The sequence below is a fragment of the Acomys russatus genome, chromosome 19, assembly GCF_903995435.1.
Source record: "Acomys russatus chromosome 19, mAcoRus1.1, whole genome shotgun sequence".
Taxonomy (NCBI): domain Eukaryota; kingdom Metazoa; phylum Chordata; class Mammalia; order Rodentia; family Muridae; genus Acomys; species Acomys russatus.
The window spans coordinates 45,010,672-45,031,697 of record NC_067155.1 but is presented as its reverse complement, the minus strand read 5'-3'; the positions used below and the strand labels follow the sequence as shown (position 1 = coordinate 45,031,697).

The 21,026-nt window shown below is 47.0% G+C and overlaps 1 protein-coding gene across 4 annotated transcripts in view; it reads right to left on the bottom strand.

Annotated features, from left to right (window-relative positions):
- The window catches only part of Auts2 (activator of transcription and developmental regulator AUTS2), a 1,105,889-nt gene that overhangs the window by 342,774 nt on the left and 742,089 nt on the right, over positions 1–21,026 (bottom strand). For all 4 annotated transcript variants that reach the window (XM_051161360.1, XM_051161363.1, XM_051161362.1 and 1 more), the window contains exon 5: positions 726–755. In XM_051161360.1, the coding sequence (XP_051017317.1) occupies positions 726–755 (30 nt within the window). The remainder of the gene's footprint in view (positions 1–725; positions 756–21,026) is intronic.

The following is a 21,026-nucleotide window of genomic DNA, read 5'->3' as shown; positions in this document are numbered from 1 at the left end:
CATTGAAAATGAAAAGACACTCGGTTGGCAGCTGCGAAGAGCTAGGCAGACAAGAGCATACCCACAAACCTTTTGCGTTAGTCAACATAAAACCTACTTTGCTGGTTCCGGTTTCGATCTTCCGGAGGCTCAAAGCCTGGATTCTTTCTCCATCCATGTTGAGATATGTATGCTGAGGCTGGACCACAGCCTCCAGGTAGAGGGTATACCTGCTGAGGAGATGGCCCCCTCCCCAACACCCACCCACAGAAGACATCAGAGTCCCCCTAACCACCCCTTGTCTACCCTGCTGTGTGAGGAAGTTTCTAGCAGCACACCACTGACATTTCTATTAGGAAGCTATGGAAGAGCAAGAGAGGAAACATGGAGGTCAGTCAAAGGGAGGTAGAAATGGCATTGTAAATACCCAGGAGGGAGTGGAATGTTTCCATCATGAACCAAACGGGGAAAAAATATCAATTCCTCTTTAAGCATGTTTTGGGGGGGGGCTCTACGAGTCACCTTCCATGAAGTGAAAACTTGGTGTGACAAAAATGAGACGTGAAGGGGCATGTTTCAAAGAGGTGGACGTCACAGATTTGGCACAGTATATCTTATCATTGAAAATGTCAAAGTGTGAACACTGAGACATCCTTCAGGAGGGAACAGGTGCCAGGAGTTGTGTGACAGGGTGCATACACAGGGCCTTGTGTATTGTGTTTGCAATGGAGGGGGTGGCGTCTTACCTTCTCTTCCTGGTCGCTGTCGCTGTCACACTAAAAATAAAGACAAGAAAATAAAGGTCAGTGTGGTGATTATGCAATTTTCTTCAGATACTCCGCCTTCCCCGGGGGCAGGGCAAATGTGGGGAAAGGAGATGTCTCTGGGCTGGAGAGTGTTCTACAGCTCCAGTGTTAGACAAGCAACGAACTGCTGAAGAACAGAAACCATTTGTTCTCTCAGTTCCCTCACATCCGTGCCCTAGGCTCAGGAAGAGACTCCAAAACCTCTGAAGGACAAAGGGACAGCCAGCTAGGGGCTAACCCTGCCACAGGATGAAGGGGACTCAAGATCCTCCCGAGGGTCCTGGGACATAATGACTTCTGCAGAAGGAGGTGCTCTGCCTTCAGCTTTGCAGGGTGGCTGTCTTTCTTGAGAAGAAGACAAGCTTTGTTCATTTCAATCTCTCAGGAGTTTGAGGAGGCAAGGCTCAACAACACCTGAGGCATTGTAATGGATAATAGTGACTGTCAACTTGACAGGATCTTGAGTCACCTTTGGGCATGTCTGCAAAAAAGTGTGTAGACTGGATGGTGTAGGCTGGATGGTGTGCTGGCACCATCCCATGGACTAACACCCTGGACTAACTGAAACAAAGAGAGTGAAGTGAGCACTCACATCTCTCTGCTGCTTCTTAACTGTGGATGCAATATGACTGTGGGGGTTTAAGTAAGAATGCTCCCCCATAGGATCGTATGTTTGAATGCTTCATCACCAGGGAGGGGCACTATTTAAAAGGATTAGAAGGATAAGGAGTTGTGGCCATGTTGGAGAAAGTGTGACACTAGAGGTAGGTCTTGAGATTTCAAAAGCTCATGATAAGCCCAGTGTCTCCCTCTCCCTCTCCTCCCTTTCCTTCTTCTCCCTCTCTTCCTCCTTCTCCCTCTCTTCCCTCTCCTCCTTTTCCCTCTCCTCCTCTTCCCTCTCTCTCTCCCACTCCCTCCCTCTGCCTATGGATCAGGATACAGAACTCTCAGTTATCATCCAGAACCATTTCCTCCCTCTATGCTGCCATGCTCCCCACCATGCTGCTAGTGAACTAGCCTCTGAACCTATAGCAAACACACAATTAATGCTTTTTTTTTAATAAGAGTTGCTTTGGCCATTGGTGTCTCATCATAGCAGTGGAACAGTGACGAAGACAATGACCTACCTACCATCTCATCCTCCCACTGCTGTCCTTTCCCACCAAGGATGGACTACACACACACACTTGAAAACTGTGAGCCAAAAGCTCTTCCATAAGTTGCCATCGTCAGACACTTTATCACACAAATGAGAGAAGTGACTAACACTGATGCCCGAGCGTAGAAGGAAAACTCCCTGCAGAAAACACACCAAGAGTAGTAAAAGTGTGAGGAGCCAAATACCAACTGCTGCTCTAGCTTAGGGAGAACCGAAGAAAGAGGAACGTCTCAACAGTTTTAGGTTTCTTGACAGAACGAGAGAGAAACAAAGAACATACGTTCATCTTTAAAACCAAGATTGTTTTGTTAATAAGTAATGGGTTAAGCCATGGGGTTGGTGAGATAACTCAGTTGGGAAAATGCTTGCTGAGCAAACACGGGGATTTAAATTTGGTTTTCAGGACCTGTATTTAAAAAAAAAAAGACAAAAACCAAACAAACAAACAAACAAAAAACATGGAGGCACACATCTGTTATCCTAGTGTTCAGGAAGAAGAAACAGAAGGGTCTTGTTGGCCAAGCTACATAACATGCTCTCTGAGTCCCAGATCCCAGGGAAAGACTCTCAATAAAAAAAAGATGGATGAGGCCTGAGGAAAGTCCCTGGTGTGTTTTGTTAAAATGCTAGCAATGTATGATTACATGTATGCCTTCACTTCATGGGCCTGGAGAGGCCCTACTGAGCTGGGCAGGGCAGGGGTCAACCAAGATGATGCATAGGACAGCGCCCCGGGGTGCTCTGTGCTTCACCCAACAAGGTGTGCAGCTGGGATCACTTTGATGAGTGGTGGAGAAAGAGAACCCACTATAGAAAGAGAGATGGTCACAGGGGGGAGCGGTTTGGCACCTAGGACACTGTCTCTGGCAGCATAGTGCCTGGCTTGGGAGAGGGTAAAGCAGATGGCTCAGTAGCTCTGCGGTGAGAGTCGATGGGCCTTCGTAATGCACGGCTAGGGAAAGCAGGCAGCAGGTGAGGGTAGGAGGGCTCCAAGGTTTTTACTGTGGCCACCTGTATACGGGAGCAGAAGGAGCCGCCAGCGGAAACAGCAAGTGAAGCAGAGCTGCCTCTGCAGGACAGCCAAAAAAAAGAGTCTCGGTGACAGGCAGGCAGCTCCTGCCTCTTGCCTTCAAGTCTGAGTAGATGAAGGTGTGGTGTGTTTATCAACAGAGGTTGTTTTGCCAAAGTGTGGTTTAAACAACCCCAAAAGCACCGGTGCCAAACAAGATGGAGAGGCGAAAGGAAGAGAAGACTGACCTCATGGAGCTGCTGAACCCACATCAGAATGGACTCCGTTTTTTGTATTGAAAATCAGCTATTATCACCCAAGCTACTGTCAGTGTGCTACCAAGAGATGGTAATAAAATATCCTACTTGACATGTGTGGAGACCAGGCCTCGCTCTTTCTTTCTTTCTTTCTTTCTTTCTTTCTTTCTTTCTTTCTTTCTTTCTTTCTCTCTTTCTCTTTCCTTTCTTTTTGTTTTTTTGAGGCAGGGTTTCTCTGGGTTATCTTGGCTGTTCTGGACTCGCTTTGTAGACCAGGCTGGCCTCGAACTCACAGAGATCCACCTGCCTCTGCCTCCCAAGTGCTGGGATTAAAGGCGTGCACCCACACACCTGGTCTCTTTCAACCATAAGCACCACTGGCACTGTAAGCGTTTAAGAACTTACACTGACATGTTCTTTTGGTCTTTGTTTTTGAATCAAGGTTTCATGTATTCTAGGCTGGCCTCGAACCTGCTACTTGACCATGGAAGGCCTTGAATTCCCTGATCCTCCCACCTCTGCTGTATGGGCTATAAAATGTACTTCTCCGCCCACTTCCTTAGGTGTTGTCAGACACGGTGTTGTCAGACACGGTGTTGTCAGCAACTTCCTCAAGTCTGAAAGCAGCATTTCCAACCAGGCTTCCAACTGTGGTCTGTGTCTTGCCCAGTCAATGACTGGTTTCTCTACGGTATGAGATGCTGAGTTGAGGAGAGGAATGGGAGAGATTAAGACACCGAGGGTCTAGAACCGCGGACAGATGTGGGGGGACCGTGTCCTTTGGCGGTGTAACCGCTCTGTTGCTTTTTACCCTGTGTGGTGCTAACACATCAAGTGCATTTTCAAGGATGACAGAACATGGTCCAGGAAGGGTGGGCTGGAGAAGAGTCCTTCCCTCCTTCTTTCTTTCTTTCTTTCTTTCTTTCTTTCTTTCTTTCTTTCTTTCTTTCTTTCTTTCTTTCCTCTCTTACTTTGAATTGCTGGCGGACGTGAACCCAGGGCCTTGTGTATGATAGGAAATTCTCTTCCGCTGAGCTACATTCCCCAGCCCAGAGTGGTGCCTTCTGTCATGCCTGCTCTTTCCCAGATGTTCACAGCTATCCATATGAGGTAATGACAGCGCAGGCTAGAGCGACACGTTTCCCTCCATCCTCCGGGGTCTATGCTCCGGAGAAGGAGCCGGCAAAGTGGGGAAAGCTCCCTCTCCCACCCCCCATCTAAACAGCGGTAAGTCTCTGGGAACGGTTATTCCTATCAAAGCATTAAGCCTCCCTGCTTTCGGAGAGTCCAGTTCTAATTTCAAGGTCCACTTAATTCTGCATCAAGTAATTACTGATATACCCAGAAGCACCTTGCCTCCAGAGTTAAGCATATGGTGAAGAACTGAGACCCTACTGGTATCCATTATGGAAGCCACACGGATGCCAAGCTGATTACAAATGCTGGGGCTCCCCACGCGCCACACTCGTGAGTGACAGGCCCCTCGCAAGGCCAGCCAGAGTCTGCCAAAACACTGTCTGCGGCACCAGAGGCCCACATGGTGCGCTGAGAAAACAGTTCCATCTCTGGTATTAAATTCCCATACTGACCCAGGGACTTTGCCGTGAGCTCAGCGGGAGCTCACCATCCAATTTACAGCTCTGCTCTCTGGAGCCTCCAGTGCCAGCCCCTGGCAGAGAGAGATGGCGGTCAACCCCTCCAGCTCATAAATTATGCAAAGGCAATAAATGCGTTCAGCAAACAGCGCCTGACGCTTGCCCAGCCTGGCTCCTCACACACTCTGCAGAAAGGGAGAGAAAAGCCAGAAGCTAGCTGCATATAAGAGGTCTATTTCCCTCATAAAAGGGGGTTTGTTGACAGCCCCAGACAGAAAGCGAGCTGGGGTCCTGAGCGGTCTTTCTGCCTCGCTGGCAGTGGTTTATAGGCATGCTTTATGAAAAAGGGAGGCTGTTTTATGGACTCGGGGTGGGAAAAAGTCATGGTCTCGAATTCACATTTAATACACTGCCCAGCTTTCACACCCTGAGTTCAACCCGCTGTGGATTTTTTTTTTTCCAGGCCAGATGGTTGTTGGCCTTCAAAGGTTAAAGGAAGAACTGTCTGTTTCCCTTGTCCCTAGACACCCACTCCAATTTATAAGAGTTCATGCTGAACCACCTCCTGGTTCAGGTTTATGTTCCAGAGGAGGCAGGGAGATGGAAACGGCATGTCAGGCACAGAAACAGGTCCCGGCTGATTCGCCGTCTTAAGCATTTTGACACCGGGGTCCTGCCTTGGTTTATTAGCAAACAGTTTGCCCACCAAATGGGAGGCCTGAGGTGCCAGAGTGTTCTCCGTGACAAGGTTTCAAAGCCCTGAGGGAGAAGTGGACATAGTTCCCTCCATCTTAATAGCAAGAAATGGAGAGGAATATGACAGGGCAGGAATCATGGTCGCTGAGTCGTCAGGATGAGACAGCCTTTAAACCGCCATACTTGATGAGGCAGACTGGAGGCCTGCAGTGAACACCACAGGGGTTGAATGCAGAAATAAAGAGGAAAAGAATTGCAGACGGAGCCTTGGCCACCCCAACAGGGCTACGAATTCACTGTGACTTCCCTGCCCTTTAATAAGCTGGCTGTCAACTGTAGGAGGTACCAAGTCCTTCTGTTTCAACTCTTCAAATCACACAAGAGGCTGGTGTGGCAGAGTATGTTTGTATTAATTAATTAATTAGAGACATGGTCTCATGTAGCCCAGACTGGCCCGACATTTGCTAAAATCACCACGGATTAACTCCCAAGTCTCCTGCCACGGTCTCCCTAGTGTAGGGATTATTGGTTCATGTCAACTGCACTAGGTCAACCATGCTAGGCAAATGGTCTACCAACTGAGCTACTACATCCACAGTCTCTGCATGTTTAATCAAAATAAATAAATTTCCAGAAAAAAACTCTAAAGGAAAACAAGCAGGACATAGCAGTGCGTGCTTTTTACATCTAAGCACTTGAGATTACCCTGGACCACATGGTGAGTTCCAGGACAGCCGGGCCTACCTAGAGATCCTGTCTCAAAAGACAAAAGCAAAAAAAAAAAAAAAGTCACACTAAAACTTGTGTTAGGTTTAAGAGCTAAGGTGATGTTAGCAATTTCTCTGTGAGGTTCCCAGCATAAGCCACCATGCTAATCTCACGGTAGCCTCGGTGCACACAGCTCGCAGGCAGCGTGCTTGCTCCCTGGGTTTGAGATCTACTTTAACATATCCCTAGCTCAAGCCATACCAAGCCACGGTCTAGCCACACCCTTACATGTAACTTTCTTTGTGTTTAGCCATACCTTCTACCTTTGGCCTAAAAATCTGCTGGTCCTCTTTAAAACAGGCCCCAGCCTCTCACTGTACGTCAGCGGTCTCCTTGACCAATGCAGAGCTTCTGTCCCCCACCTGCTGAACACCTGTAGTTTGGTGTGGGCCATGACAGTTCCATCCGCGGAACTCATGTGACAGAAGGAGGGAACCAACTCCCCCAAAGTGTTATCTGACCTTCTTCTTGCAGGAGTGTGCACAAGAGCACACATTTACAAATGTGCGTGCGTGTACACAGTAAATAACTAAATAATAAAAAAATAAAAATCTGCAGCAGATCACGGAGTTAGGGCTCAGATGAAAATGTTTTCTATTTAAAAAGTTAAAAAAACAAAACAAAACAAAAACAAAAACAAAACCTCTCCAAAACCGAAAGGATGGGATTAGGACATTTCCTCACAAGCAAGCCGTCCTCATTTTTATTGGGGGGAATCTCCGTTTGTGTGCTTTATGACTCTGCTCTGAGTTGGAATGAATGAAGGCCTGCAGCCTTGTTTGGCCTGTAGGAACCAGGGCTGGGTAGCCAGCGATGGAAGGGCACTCTTAGGCAGAAAGTGGCAATCATTGAACACATCACATGCAACGACATTGAGGAGGGCACAGCTCTCCACTCTGCTCAATGGACCTTGCTGGAGCAGTTATTTTGTATCTCAGATCCCATTTATCATCACCGCCAAAGGTGTCAGGGCTGAACGCCACTTGCTGAACAAAGTTATTTTATTCTCTTTTCTGCCTAAAGGAAACGGGAGGAAAATGAGGGGGAACTCCCCAACTTGTAAACCACGCCATCTCAAATCAAGTACAATTTAACTTGGGCCAGTGGCAAAACAAATCGATTCCCCCTAAGACAGTAAGGGCATTCCTTACTAAAAACAGTTTCTGAAGAAGCCACCTGAAAAAACCATGACATTTATTTCCTTCTTTTAAAAAGCCAGGAAACGGCCTCGTGACTAAACACATTCACTACCAGCTTGTTCTTCTCCCCGAACAAGCCAAGAACACGCAGGCAGCCATCTTGTGCCGAAGAGCTTCCTTTCCCACTGTTTACCCGGCTATCTTACTGGCTTTAGACTTTACATGACATTTAAAGCTACTGGGGCCCTTGAAATAAAGAGCATTTTAATCCCGAAAGTGGTTTTAGGTAGTTTTGGGTTTTTTTTGTTTTGTTTTTTTGTTTTTCTCACTGTAAAATGATGGCTCTGGTTCCTCCCTCAACAATAACTCCACAGGGGGTCAAAAAATAGCTCAGATACAATGAAAGCAATGAAAAGATGTGTGTGCTCTAAACAGTAAGTCAAAAAGAACAAAGCAAGGACCCCAGGATAAGCTCATTAGAAAATAACACACAGCTCAGCCGCTCAGGAGACATGAGAACGTACAGTTTTACAAGCTTCTAGACTGTGGCACCCATAGTCTAGGATTCCAGTGTAGGGAACTCCTGGGGCTGTGGTATTTTGCATGTTTGAAATGGGCAGAGCACAAACAACCAACGTGGTCTGATAAATGTGTGTGTGCGTGTGTGTTGTGTGGAGCACATGGAGATCAGGCTATCTGGCCTCCATTGCTTCCTGCCTTATGATTTTAGTCCTCCACACTCATCTAAAGACCACCATCTTGGTCAAAGCAGCTAGTCGACAAAACCCTGAGGTGTGTGTCTTTGTTCTGATCGTCGTCCCACCCCCCAGTGCTGGAGTGTCAGGCATTCGCCACCACATGTGGCTTTACAGGGGCGCTAGGGATCCGAGCTCAGGCCCTCATGCTTATAGAGCATGGGCTTTGCCCACCAAGCCACCTATCTCATCAGCTCAGGGAAGCATTTCGTGTTCTCCTTTCAGCCATCTCAGATGGCCACGTGTTTTCATTAAAAAACAAAACAAAACACTACTGAAGTGCCTACTATGGCAGGTCCATTCTGACTACCCACTAAGAGCACAATTTTGCTGGTGATAGACAACAAATAATTCAAACCTGAGGATTTAAAGCTCAAAACTTAAATTTCAATTTTTTTTCTGCCACCTTGAAATCCAGGTATACGTATGTTTTATAAAAACAGTCTGTAACTTCCCCTTAGATGGTTAAAAGGCATTATTTGGTTCTTGGGAGTAAAGGGAGAGGTGGGTATTTCACAATTCTTGTTTTCCACGATCAAGAAAAGAAGCTATGTTCATCCAGGTATAAGCATATATAAACTTCAAGGATAAATTAAAAAATAAAACAAAAACCAAAACAGAACAAAAACCAGAGTCAACAAGGATTTCTGGCTGCCAAACTCTAAAATGGTAGAATTGATAGCCTAGGACCTATGATTTTTGTATGTTTTTGTTTTGTTTTTTTTTTTCAACACAGGGCCTACTGTACCTCAGGGTGCTTCCAACATGCCATGCAGCTGAGGATTAACCTTGAACTCCTGATCCTCCTGCCTCCACCTCCAGACTGGTCGGCTTATCTCGGCATCCATAATTATCACACCTGGCTTCTGCAGGGTAGAAGGTGGAACACAGGACTTCCTGCACATTGGGCAAGCAATCTACCAACTGAGCCACATCCCTGGCCTGGGCCCTGTGATTAGCAAATGATCTCTCTTTAGCTTAAGCAATAGATTCTTTGCCTCCGTGCCATTGGCTTGCTGGTTCCAAGCTATCAATAGCATTAATCCTTGCCTGTCTGGGGACCTATTACTAATGACTTTGAGGATGGTACAGAGCAAGAGTTGATTATGAGCCCACAGAGGTATTAGTGGGAAGGCGGTCTCGGTTTTCTTCCCCAGCCGCGTGCCACGTGAGACCCCGTCCCCCCGCAATACCACCCGTTCTCTTTTTCCTTTGCCCCCACGTCTGCCACGACTCACACCTGGTTCCTGAAGTCCTGTGTGAACTAATAATTTAGCCCAAATTTGCTGAGGAGTAAAAAGGAAGAGTATGTTACGGGTTAAAATAATACAAGAGTCTATTTTTTCCGCTGTGTTGTGATCCATAGAAATCACCCTGAGCCTTTTCCCTTTCTTCTCTGCCTGGGAAGCCAATTGCTTTGATTGCGGTGATATGAGCTAGCTAAAATGACTTGCCCTTGCTTGTGAGGCAAATGGAACATGCTAATAGAACTTATCGCATTACCCGATGCGAAAGTGCCATAGCTCATTACTTTAAGATAAAAGGATATCATTGCGGACGGCGAGCAGAATTGACTTTCTGAGGCCCGACTTGATGATGATTTAATCAACTGCTCTCTTTCACTTCTCATCTCGGTGCCTGTCGGTTTCACAGGTGCCGTTAAATGAGACACTCGGAGAGTGAGCGCAGGGAAAGAAATTGCTGTCATTACTTTTCAAGAAAGGAGGTATGCAAATTTTCGACAGAAAGATTGCGTTCATAATGGGCCTGGTAAAATACAAGGATCATGCTTGACAGGTGAGGGCAAGCCATTTGTATGCCCTTAAAGCTCAGCAACCATCCTTATTTAGGAATGTGCTCCGCAAGAGGGATGAAGCCGAGGGCAGGGAAAAAGGAGGAGGAGGAGGAAGAGGAGGAGGAGGAGGAGGAGGCAGAAACTCAGAGGGCTGGTTTAAACCAGTCCCTGATCTAGAAGGGTGCTTAAGACTCAAGAGAGAACCCCAGAGCAGACGCATGGAAACAAAGCCAGATGCCTTTTAGTGGGAACCCACATGGTAGTGAGCTGTTAGAAAGACCTCATTGCGCTCCATCTACAGATAACCACAGAGACAGAGCACAGGTTCGAACATCACCTCTGCTATATAAGCTCTAGAAGAGCCTCAAGGGCAGTGGTTCTTAACTCGTGGGTCACAACCCCTTTGCGGGAGATGTGGGGGATGTGGGAGGTTGGGGGATGGGGGATGGGGGGTGGGGGATGGGGGATGGGGGGTGGCCAGATGACCCTTTCACAGTGGTCCCATATCAGATATTCACGTTTCCCACTAACAGTAGCAACATTAGGGAATAGAGAGACATGGCCCAGCTGTTAAAGAGCATGGAGCTGCTCTCCCAGAGGACCCAGGTTCAATTCTCAGCACCCACATGAAAGCTCACAACGGTCTGCGGCTCCAGTTCCAGAGGAACCCTCACACAGACATAGTGTACACGTAAAACAGCAACGCACAGGAAATAAAAATAAATAAATAATTGAAAAACGATAACAAAATTATAGTTATGAAGTAGCAATGAAAATAATTTTATGGCTGGGGGATCACCACAACACGAGGAACTGTATTAAAGGGTCGCAGCGTTAGGAAGGCTGCGAACCGCCAGTCTACGGGCAAGCGGTTGACTTTCTCATCTTTCTGGCTCACCATCTATCAAATGGGACTGTTCGGTCTCTTCTTGGGGTTTGAAGAACACCCAAATATGAAACTAAATAAAATCCACAACGCGCATAAAACACTTAGAATAGCGTTTACATATAGGAAACAGTCAGTCAACGTTAAGAAATCATTCATCGTTATCACCTTTTAAATTTTCTTGTTTGAGCTGGGCGGTGGTGGTGCACGCCTTTAACCCCAGCACTTGGGAGACAGAGGCAGGTGGATCTCCATGAGTTTGAGGCCAGCCTGGTCTACAAAGCAAGTGCCAGTACAGCCAGAGCTGTTACACAGAGAAACCCTGTCTCAAATTAAAAAAAAAAAATTTTGTTTTTTCTTGTTTTTGATACAGAGTCTCATGGCCCTTGGGTGCCTGTGAACTCACTATGTGTACACTTTTGAGGATTCCGCTGTACACCACCATGACTGTTTGCCTTTCCCTTTTGTGTGTAATGTATGTCAGTGTGTGCACAAGCATGTGCAGGTACGTGAGCCAAAAGTCAATGCCTGGTGTCCTGCTTGATCACACTCAGTTTTATTCCTCTGAAACTGAGTCTCTCTCATTGAAGCTGGGGTCCCTGTTTTGAGCTCTATTGGCTGGATGGCCAGCAAGCCCTGTTGAGCCTCCTGTCTTGATACCCCCATCCCCTGAACAATAGGAGCATATGGCCATGCCTAGGTTTTGTGTGTGTGTGTGTGTGTGTGTGTGTGTGTGTGTGTGTGTGTGTAGGAAACTTGAATTTGTATAACAATCACTCTTTTTTTTTTTTTTTTTTTTTTTTGGTTTTTCGAGACAGGGTTTCTCTGTGTAGCCTTGGCCATCCTGGACTCACTTTGTAGACCAGGCTGGCCTCGAACTCACAGCGATCCACCTGCCTTTGCCTCCCAAGTGCTGGGACGCAGTGAGCTACACTCCTGACTAAACTCCCTTCTCCTCGCCCCTCTCCTTCCTCACTCCCCCTCACCTCTCAGTGTCTCTCTCTCTGTGTGTGTGTGTCTGTCTGTCTGTCTTTCTCTCGGGTGTAAGTTAGGTAGGTGCTGCCAATTTATCGCATCCTAGTGTAGACAAAACAGGATGCCTTCATTTTATAGACAGAAGTCCTCCCCTTAGCCAGGAAGCAAAGTGCACTATGGCTGTCCTGAGAACCACCCGACGACAGATCGCCACACTCCTGAGTACCACGAACAATGCCCAGCATCGATGGCCTGCTGTGTGGATCCCCTCTCCTTCCCTCTCTGCACTCATTCTGCATTCGCACAGGCACTATACGTGAGGAACCTCTAAACTTGGGGAGGTAATGTCTACCCCGGGGCAGGAAACCTCAGGCAAGTCACCCTGTACACTGGCCTGGGGAGGGGAAGTTGCAGCAAGTAAAAACAGCTAGCCTGGCTTCAGTCACCGTCATGTTTGCCTGTAGGCCCTAGCAAATATGAATAGATTAAATGGTTGTTGTTGTTGTTGTGTTGTTGCTTCTTCTTCTTCTTCTTCTTCTTCTTCTTCTTCTTCTTCTTCTTCTTCTTCTTCTTCTTCTTCTTCTTCTTCTTCTTCTTCTTCTTCTAAATCCACTTTGACTTCAATAGGTAATTGTTCTATTTTTTCCCCCCAACACTCAAAATAAAAAGCATCTCTTTAAAGAGCCTGCAGCTCCAAGTTCTTTTTCTCACGGTAATGACACTGTCATGAACCATTTCCCCCCTTTCCTTCCACCGAGCTTGTGAGGGACAGGACGCAGCTCTGCCTTCAATGCTAAGTGGCACCTACATGATTCAATTCTTTGCCAAGTGGTTGATGTTCACATTCAGAAACAGCAGAAGGGGGTGGCACACACAACAGCAGGGCAGCAAAGAGCTAGCTCTCTGCTCCAAGACTCTGGTTCCCAACAGCATCATAAAAGGATGCCTAGGAAACCCTGGAAAGGAGGTTTTACTAGTGTCTCTCTTTTGCTTTTCCTGTAGAGTTTGGAATTGCCTTGTACATCCTAGGCAAGTGCTCTACTGCTGAGTCACACCCCTCATCCCCTCACTGGGGGATTCTAGGCAGGTGCTCTATCACTGAGCCACACCCCAGCCCCTCACTGGGCGATTCTAGGCAGGTGCTCTACCACTGAGCCACACCCCAGCCCCTCACTGGGGGATTCTAGGCAGGTGCTCTACCACTGAGCCACACCCCCAGCCCCTCACTGGGGATTCTGGGCAGGTGCTCTACCACTGAGCCACACGCCCAGCCCCTCACTGGGGATTCTAGGCAGGTGCTCTACCACTGAGCCACACCCCAGCCCCTCACTGGGGGACTCTAGGCAGGTGCTCTACCACTGAGCCACACCTCAGCCCCTCACTGGGGGATTCTAGGCAGGTGCTCTACCACTGAGCCACACCCCAGCCCCTCACTGGGGGATTCTAGGCAAGTGCTCTACCACTGAGCCACACCCCAGCCCCTCACTGGGGGACTCTAGGCAGGTGCTCTACCACTGAGCCACACCCCAGCCCCTCACTGGGGGATTCTAGGCAGGTGCTCTACCACTGAGCCACACCCCAGCCCCTCCCTGGGGGATTCTAGGCAGGTGCTGTACCACTGAGCCACACCCCAGCCCCTCACTGGGGGATTCCAGGTAATTTTGTTTGCTTTACAGCATCCTTAGCCCTCTTTCCTTTTTATTTGGGCACAGTTACACTAAGTTGCCCAAGCTAGCCTTGAACTTACCTTTCTAATCCAAGCAGGCCTTCAACTTGAGCTCCCACTGCCTCAGCTTCCTGAGTAGCTGGGAATGCAGGCATGTACTACCACATTTATCAAGGGAAGTGAAGACTTCCAGTGGCTGAGACGGCACTTGGACCCACTTCTATCCTCACAAGCTTGTCCCCTTGGTTGTAAAACACCACTTTCCCTTTCACGAATCACACGGCACAAAGAAACTACTTGACATATATCCTCCAGCTGATTGCTCTGCAGAATCTGAGCTCAGGCAACTTGAAACTGAGAAGTTGTAATGACTCTTAAGCCACAAAGTGCAAGTGATCAGTTGCATTTCTACTCTACACAAGACCATTCCTTCCTCAAAAACCTTTGCACCTGGATCATAGGGTTCGGTAACCCAAAGCTGATGGAAGCTCAAATTCCAGTCCCTTTCCACAGGGTCATACATGTTTGGGACAGGTCCTAACATCATGGGGGAGCCTCAGTTGAGGAACTGTCTAGATCAGGCATGTCTGCGGTGGGGTGGGGGTGGGGCAGGAGGGTTCTCTTGATTGTTAACTGAGAAGGGATGAGCCACCCTGAAAGTGGGTGACGTCATTTGGCGGGGCAGGGCTGTGAACAGTATGAGCAGGAAGAGTGCTTGCTGTGTGACTCTAAGCAGCAAGTAGGCAGCACCACTGCATTCATTTCTCCCTGCTTAATGGTAGATGCAGTGGGTGTGACTGGCTGCTTAATTTCCTGCCTCAATTTCTCCTCAGCGATGGACCATGACCTAAAATTGTAAGCCAAATAAATCCTTTCTGTCCTGAGTTGCTTTTGGTCAGGATACTTTATTGTAGCAACAGAAGAAGTCAAAGCAGGACAGAGACTAAGTCTGCTCTCTCAGGAAAACCAGGACCCTCAACATCTTAACGGTATTTCTGCTCCTATCTGCCTTAGTTCAAGCCAAGGGTGGCTGGAATAGAGCAACAGAGAGGAAAACCGTGCTCTTATACTGAGTCCACTTAACAGTCACGGTGCAACTTTCTGCCAAGTGAATTCTTTTAAAGGAAAGGAAGCAAACAGCTTTGCTAAAGAAATAAAAAACATAGCTTGAGACAAACGCCTATGGATACTCAGAAGTGGTTCCAGTGGCTGCAAAAGTCCTGTTCCCATTGGGGTCCTCAAAGATACGCTTTTATTTTCCTTTAGCGGACAGGTTCCGGCCTTCACTTTTGGGCCTTCTTGGAATTCATCTTATTCGTAACTGGGATTTTAAATTACACTGTACTGGACAAGAGTCTTTATTTTAGGAGAGCTTTTAAAAAATCAGACCCCCCCCCATATATCATAAATAAGAAGAGTAAGATTACCATAAATTGCCTGCAAGAAAATACAAATTGCTAAGATAAAAACACCCGCCAGCCTGCCAGTCTTGAGTTTCCTGTTTTGACATACTATATGTGGTAATTTGGTATCCACAATCTCTTATTAGAAAATGAATGTGCTAGTTTTCTGAATGCTGCAATTACAATAATTGAATTTAAAATGGGGATTGAGTTTCTCTATTTGGAGGAAAAAGAATAATTGTGTATTTCTGATTAAAATCAAGGGGGCTGAAAAGAGCCTGTTAGAAATTCCAGCCTCGAGTCTTCCCCTAGTGATTCCTCAGAGTCACACCAGAGAAGTGGTTAGGAACAGGACCTCAGCAGCAAGCTCCATCTCTGACCTCATTTGCCTGCCTCCTGGCCCTCAGCCACCACGCCCCTGCGCCAGGCAATCAGAGTGCCACTGCACTGTTACACTGTAAACGGTGGCCGTGCGTGAGTCCCCCACTGTGCCAAAAATTAAGAGTTTAAAACGCAAGGAAAACAAACACCTCTTTGTGTTGGAAATGCAGGTCTCTTTTTAGCCTGCCAATATTTGAGTAGTCTTTATTTTTCTTTCCCAGAACCCTGATTTTGGGGTAATGGACAAGTGTGTGTGTATGTGGGGATGTGTGTGTGTGTGTGGGGGGGGGGGGTCACTCACACTATTGTCTGCAGGGCTGCATTTCTTTGTTTTACTGAAAAAAAATTACTTGAAAAGCCCCCTTGGGGGTTGAGATGGTGGAAAGGAAGTGGGGCGGAGAGGGAGGACTACTAGGCTGATGTTTTGCTGCCTTGCTGTTTAATTTCAGCTTTTCTCCTGGTCTCCTGAAACCACCATTATCTACATGGGAAGGGGAAGTTTAACCCGTGGACCCCTCTAAGCACTCCACCCGAAACAGATCCCCCGGGAAAATGTCAGAGTGAGAGGCGCTCCCTCTTTATGCGGCTTCCTGTGCTTTTTGATAATACATTCCCTCGGCTCATACAGTAAGATTTTATTACATGTCTTCATTCGGTGTGCGTATGACTTCGGTGCGCACATGGAGGTCAGATGACAACTTTTCATGAGCCAATTCTTTCCTTCCCAGGGATGCAACTCAGGTCAACAGGCTTGGCAGCAAGTAAGTGGCTTTACCTGGTGACACATCTTGCCAGGCCATAGAGTGACAGGAGTTTCCTTGTGACATTTCCCAATGCTGATAGCCGCTTCTTATTCTCATTGGTTCCCTACCTCCACCAATCCTCTCTATTCTTCTTACGTTGCACACATATACTGACGTGTGTGTGTGTGTGTGTGTGTGTGTGTGTGCGCGCGCGCGCGTGCCACACAGGCATGGCAAACTTTGTGTGGTTGGCTCTCTCTTCCCACAGTAAATTCTGGGGATGAAACCCAAGTCACCAGGCTAGCACATTTAGACACCTTTATCCCATGAGCCACCTCATGGGCCCCACTCTTCCTTCGGATGCTTTGCCCTTTTTATGGTATCAGCGATTCTTCTGGAACCTCCCTTATCCAGACGTGACTCCCCAAGCCACTCATTTGCTTGCCTTCGTGAAATATACATTTAAAATATTAGATATAGATATACACACGTCTTCAACTAAGATGTTACATATTGCCGAGTATGTCTGGTGTCTCTGTTTTTTGTCTGGTGTCTCTCACTTACCACTTGCTGCTCTGACCACTAATTAAAAAGAAGCCTCCTAGCTTCAAGGCAGAAGGCAGCCTGAGGCCTGCACCAGGGCTTGCTGCCCCCCATCCCCCACCCCTGGGAACAGGAGGGACTAGTAGGTCTCACCCCCTTCACAGGCTTTATTATATACTTCAATAATCAATATCCATTTCTACTGCAGAAGGTTTATTTTGCCCCATAAATCCAGAAGGAGAGAATGAGATGAAGACATCGGCGTGGATGGCTCTGCTGTTCCGTAATGCCACCAGGAGAGAAGCCGAGCAACCGATTTAAATATGAGAGGGCAACACAGGGCTTCTGGTTGGATGGCGGAACCATAAAAGACTTGAAGAAATCTATAACAGGGCCGCTGTGTGTGTGACTCCACCAACCGGATGCTGAGAGCGAGAAACCCAACCTGAGCAGGCGCACCCTGCAAAAAACGTTTATGAGCACGGGCTTGTGGACAAGGTAAAGAGCCCTCCTCTCAAAAATTTGAAATGTTTCTTAACACAACACACAGAAAGAAAGACAGAAGACAGGCATTGATTTCTAGTTGACAGTACAGAGCTTGCTGTGGTTTAGGAACAAGCCCTCCATGGTTCTGGCCTCAGGAATCCCTGGAGACCCTTAATTCTCTCCCCTGCAACACCGCGCCCCAGGGCTCTGAGATAATTATCACCACAGCATCTTTTCTCCAGTGGTCCTTAGAGACTCATTCTTCCTTTCAAAAGCAAAGAGGTCAAGTCGGGGAAGAGAAAATATAAATGGCTAATAAACAACGAAGAACAGTTCCACCTCACCGGTAATCACAGAAAGGCAGCTCAAGAAGAGAGCTGCTGCTGGTCCCTTTTTGCGCAGCAGGGTTGAGATGGACTACTGGCAGGGCTGTGAGGGGCAGCAACACACACACTGTGGCAAGAGGTCCATCTCCTAGGTGGAAAATTATTTTGCATTCAGAAGATGCATTCACCAGGAGCCTTTGGGTTCCATCCAATTTATTTATTTATTTTTAGCTATTTAAGAAAAGGTTTCACTATATTCCTGGCTGTCCTGGAAGGTGCTCTGTAGACCAGGCCGGCTTGAATTCAAAGCGACCCATTTCCCTCTCCTTCCCAAGTGCTGGGATTAAAGGCCTGCACCATCAAGCCTGGCTAATTTTCATACAATTTAGTTCAATTGTTCTCTTTCATATACATGTACATGTACACGTACACACACACACACACACACACACACACACACACACACACAGACAAGAATTGCTTTTAGTCAGGTATGTTGGTACCTGACTATAACCTCAGCACTCCAGGCAGAGGCTGGAGGATAACAGTAAAGACTTCTGGGCCACCCAGAACAAGACCCTGTCCCTGAAATCAAAAGATGGCTTAGCTGTGCTTGTCACACATGGTTAGGACCCGAGGTTGATCCTCATCACCTGTGTAAAAATGCCAGGTATGGTGGTATGCGCTTGTAATCCTAGGGCTGGGGAGACAGGAACAGGGTCACCCCCAGGGCTTACCTGTCAACCGTTAAAGTTCCAGGTTCAATGAAAGCCTACCTCAGGAAATGCGTGGATGGCACCTGAACAGTGACATCCAAGTTTAACTTCTGGTTTTCACATGAATGTGCACGCATATGTACCAACACACTCATGAACACATTTGCATAAGCACACGTGCACACACACATACACATACACACACACACACACACGAAAGTAAGTAAGAAGTTGACATAAAATTACATTGTAATGTTAGAAAACAAACCAGCAATATGTTATTTCTATGGCTACTGTCAGCATACACTAAGGACCAAGAAATATACTAAGATATAGTTTATAAATATTTATGTTCCAGTATTCAATTTTATAACATGCTCCAGCCTTCAAGCTAAAGATTTCAGCATTTCTTTCTTTTCTCTTCTTAGCACTCAGAAGTCAGGTTTAAAGTCATGAAGCAACTCGTTCAGAGTTCTGCTGATAACGGGGTGTGAGGGGTGTGTTCCTGCCACTTGAACCTAAATAATCCTAAGTCTCTATACTAACACACAGACGTCATGAACCTAAATGTCCCCACCAAGGGAACACAGGTTTACATGACAGTGTTGTGCCTATTAAAAGGGCTAGAGACATGGCTCAGTGGGTAAAACGCTTGCCGTCCAAGTGTGAAGATCTGAGCTCAAATCCTCAGAACCCACCTGTTCTAATTCACTTTTTGTTGCTTTAATAAACAGCACGAACAAAATCAACTTGGGGGACAGTATTTGGCTTATACGTCCATGCCACTGCCCATAACTGAGGGAGGTCAGGGCAGGGACTCAAACAAACAAGAACTGGACCCAGAAACCATGGAGGAATGCTGCTTACTCGCTCGATCCCTGGCTCACACAAAGCTGGCTTTCTTATACAGTCCAGACCCACCTGCCTAGGGATGTCGCTCCCCCCCCCCCCACCCCCACAGTGGGATGAACCCTTCCATACCAAACACCAATAAAACCAGCCTCTCACAGCCACGGCCACAGGCCAATCTGATCTGGGCAATTCCTCAGGTGAAGTTCCCTTATCCCAGGGGGACTCTATGTAATGTTAAGCTGACAAGAAAATCTAACCAGCACATCATGCAAAGCTGGCCATGGTGTTGTGGCTCTGTAATCCTGGGGCGACTGTGGTTAGAAAGGATGCAGAGACAGGGCTCCTTGAAGCTCCTGAGCCAACAGCCTAGTATGTGGAAAGGCACACAAAAGACCTGGCATCAAACAAGGTGAAACCAACACCTGCAGTTGTCCTCAGACCTCTTCTTCTGTGTTGAGGCAGTTATGCAGCCATGCACACACATATGAAGTTACACACTTTACACACACACACCACACACCAACTAAAACTACTTCACAAACTATTTCACTGCAGTGGGTGTATATGGATGATGTGGTTATAGCAAAAAATCCCAGAAGGGAGTTGAAGGTTCAAATTCTTTTATTCAAAAAATTACATTAAAAAATGTGTGTGTGTATGCACATGTGCCACCCATAGTCCCCTTGTGAAGGTCAGAGGACAGCTTGCCGGTTTTCTACTTCCACCATGTGCATCCTGGAAATCCAAATGTGGATTGCTAGGTTTGGTAGCAAGTGCCTTTACCTGCTAGGCCATCTTGCTGATGCTCTCAAGTTCCCTCTTTAGGGCAATGAAATCAAGCGACAGTATCTGCCTCTGAGGGCAAGAGAAAAAGAGGAGCCATGAAAAATGCTATTACCATTGTTCTTCTACAACGAAAGGAGCAAAACACATATAATTAGACACACTGGGTTACTTTAAGATTGGCAAACACATATGGTGGGGGAGGGGGGTGCGAAAAGCTGGAAAGAGATGGACCAAACATGAACACTGTTTACTTCTAAGTGATAAAGAGTGTAGATTCTTGCACTTGTAAGTTTTCTGTAGCCTCTTCATGTGTGTGTGTGTGTGTGTGTGTGTGTGTGTGTGTGTGTGTGTGTGTGTGTGTAAGTAAGTTCTGAACATTGTTCCACAGGGACTGTCTAGCTTGTTTTTTGAGACAGGTTATTTCAGCGACCTGGTGTTAGGTTGGCCGGATGGTGAGCCTCATGGCCGCCTGTCTCTATTTCCCAGAGTTGCAATTAGAATTACATACTACCATGACTGTTTTCCCTGCCGTGGTGGTTTCTAGGGATGAAATCCAGGTCCCAATGCCTACGTGATAAACACTTTCCTGGCTGAGCCACCTCTCTAGCCCCATGCTGTAATCTTTCATCTTCTTGAATGTTGACTTTCCTCCAGTTAGAGGAAAAACAGATGCACACAAACACAGTGACATATACAATGTCACCCTGAGGTCCCACTGGACATTGATCTCCAAAGGGGGAAGAACAGCATCGTTGCCTTTAGGAGAGATTCCTCTCATCTGTCTTTCCTCTACAGTGTCTTTCCTTGCTCATGGGTCACAAAGACACCACTACAGACTCAAGTTGTTGTTGCTTATTACTGTGGTTGGTGCTTTGAGACAGCCTCAAACAAGCTGGCCTTCAACTGGCCTTGTCGCTGAGGATGGTCTTGAACTCCCGATCCTTCTGCCTCTACTTCCTGAGTGCTGGGACTGCAGATCTTCACCACCGTCCCTGCTTTATAGTGTTCTGAGGTTCAATCCAGGCCCTCTTCAACACCAGGCAAGTATTGCATCAACTAGGCCATAGCCCCAGCCTGGATCGGAGTTCTAACACTTAACACAGGGTGTGAGAAAGCTATGTAATGCTACCTAGGCTCATCTGACGAGTGTGGATGAGCCCATGTAGCTTCTATGTTTGTGTGCATTTTAGATGAGAAAAAAAACATGCATTTGATTAAGTCCTTAAACCTAGACTATGTCCACAGGAAATGTCCAACACACATATTCACCCTATCAATGAGACATTTCCCTTTGTTCTGTGGTAT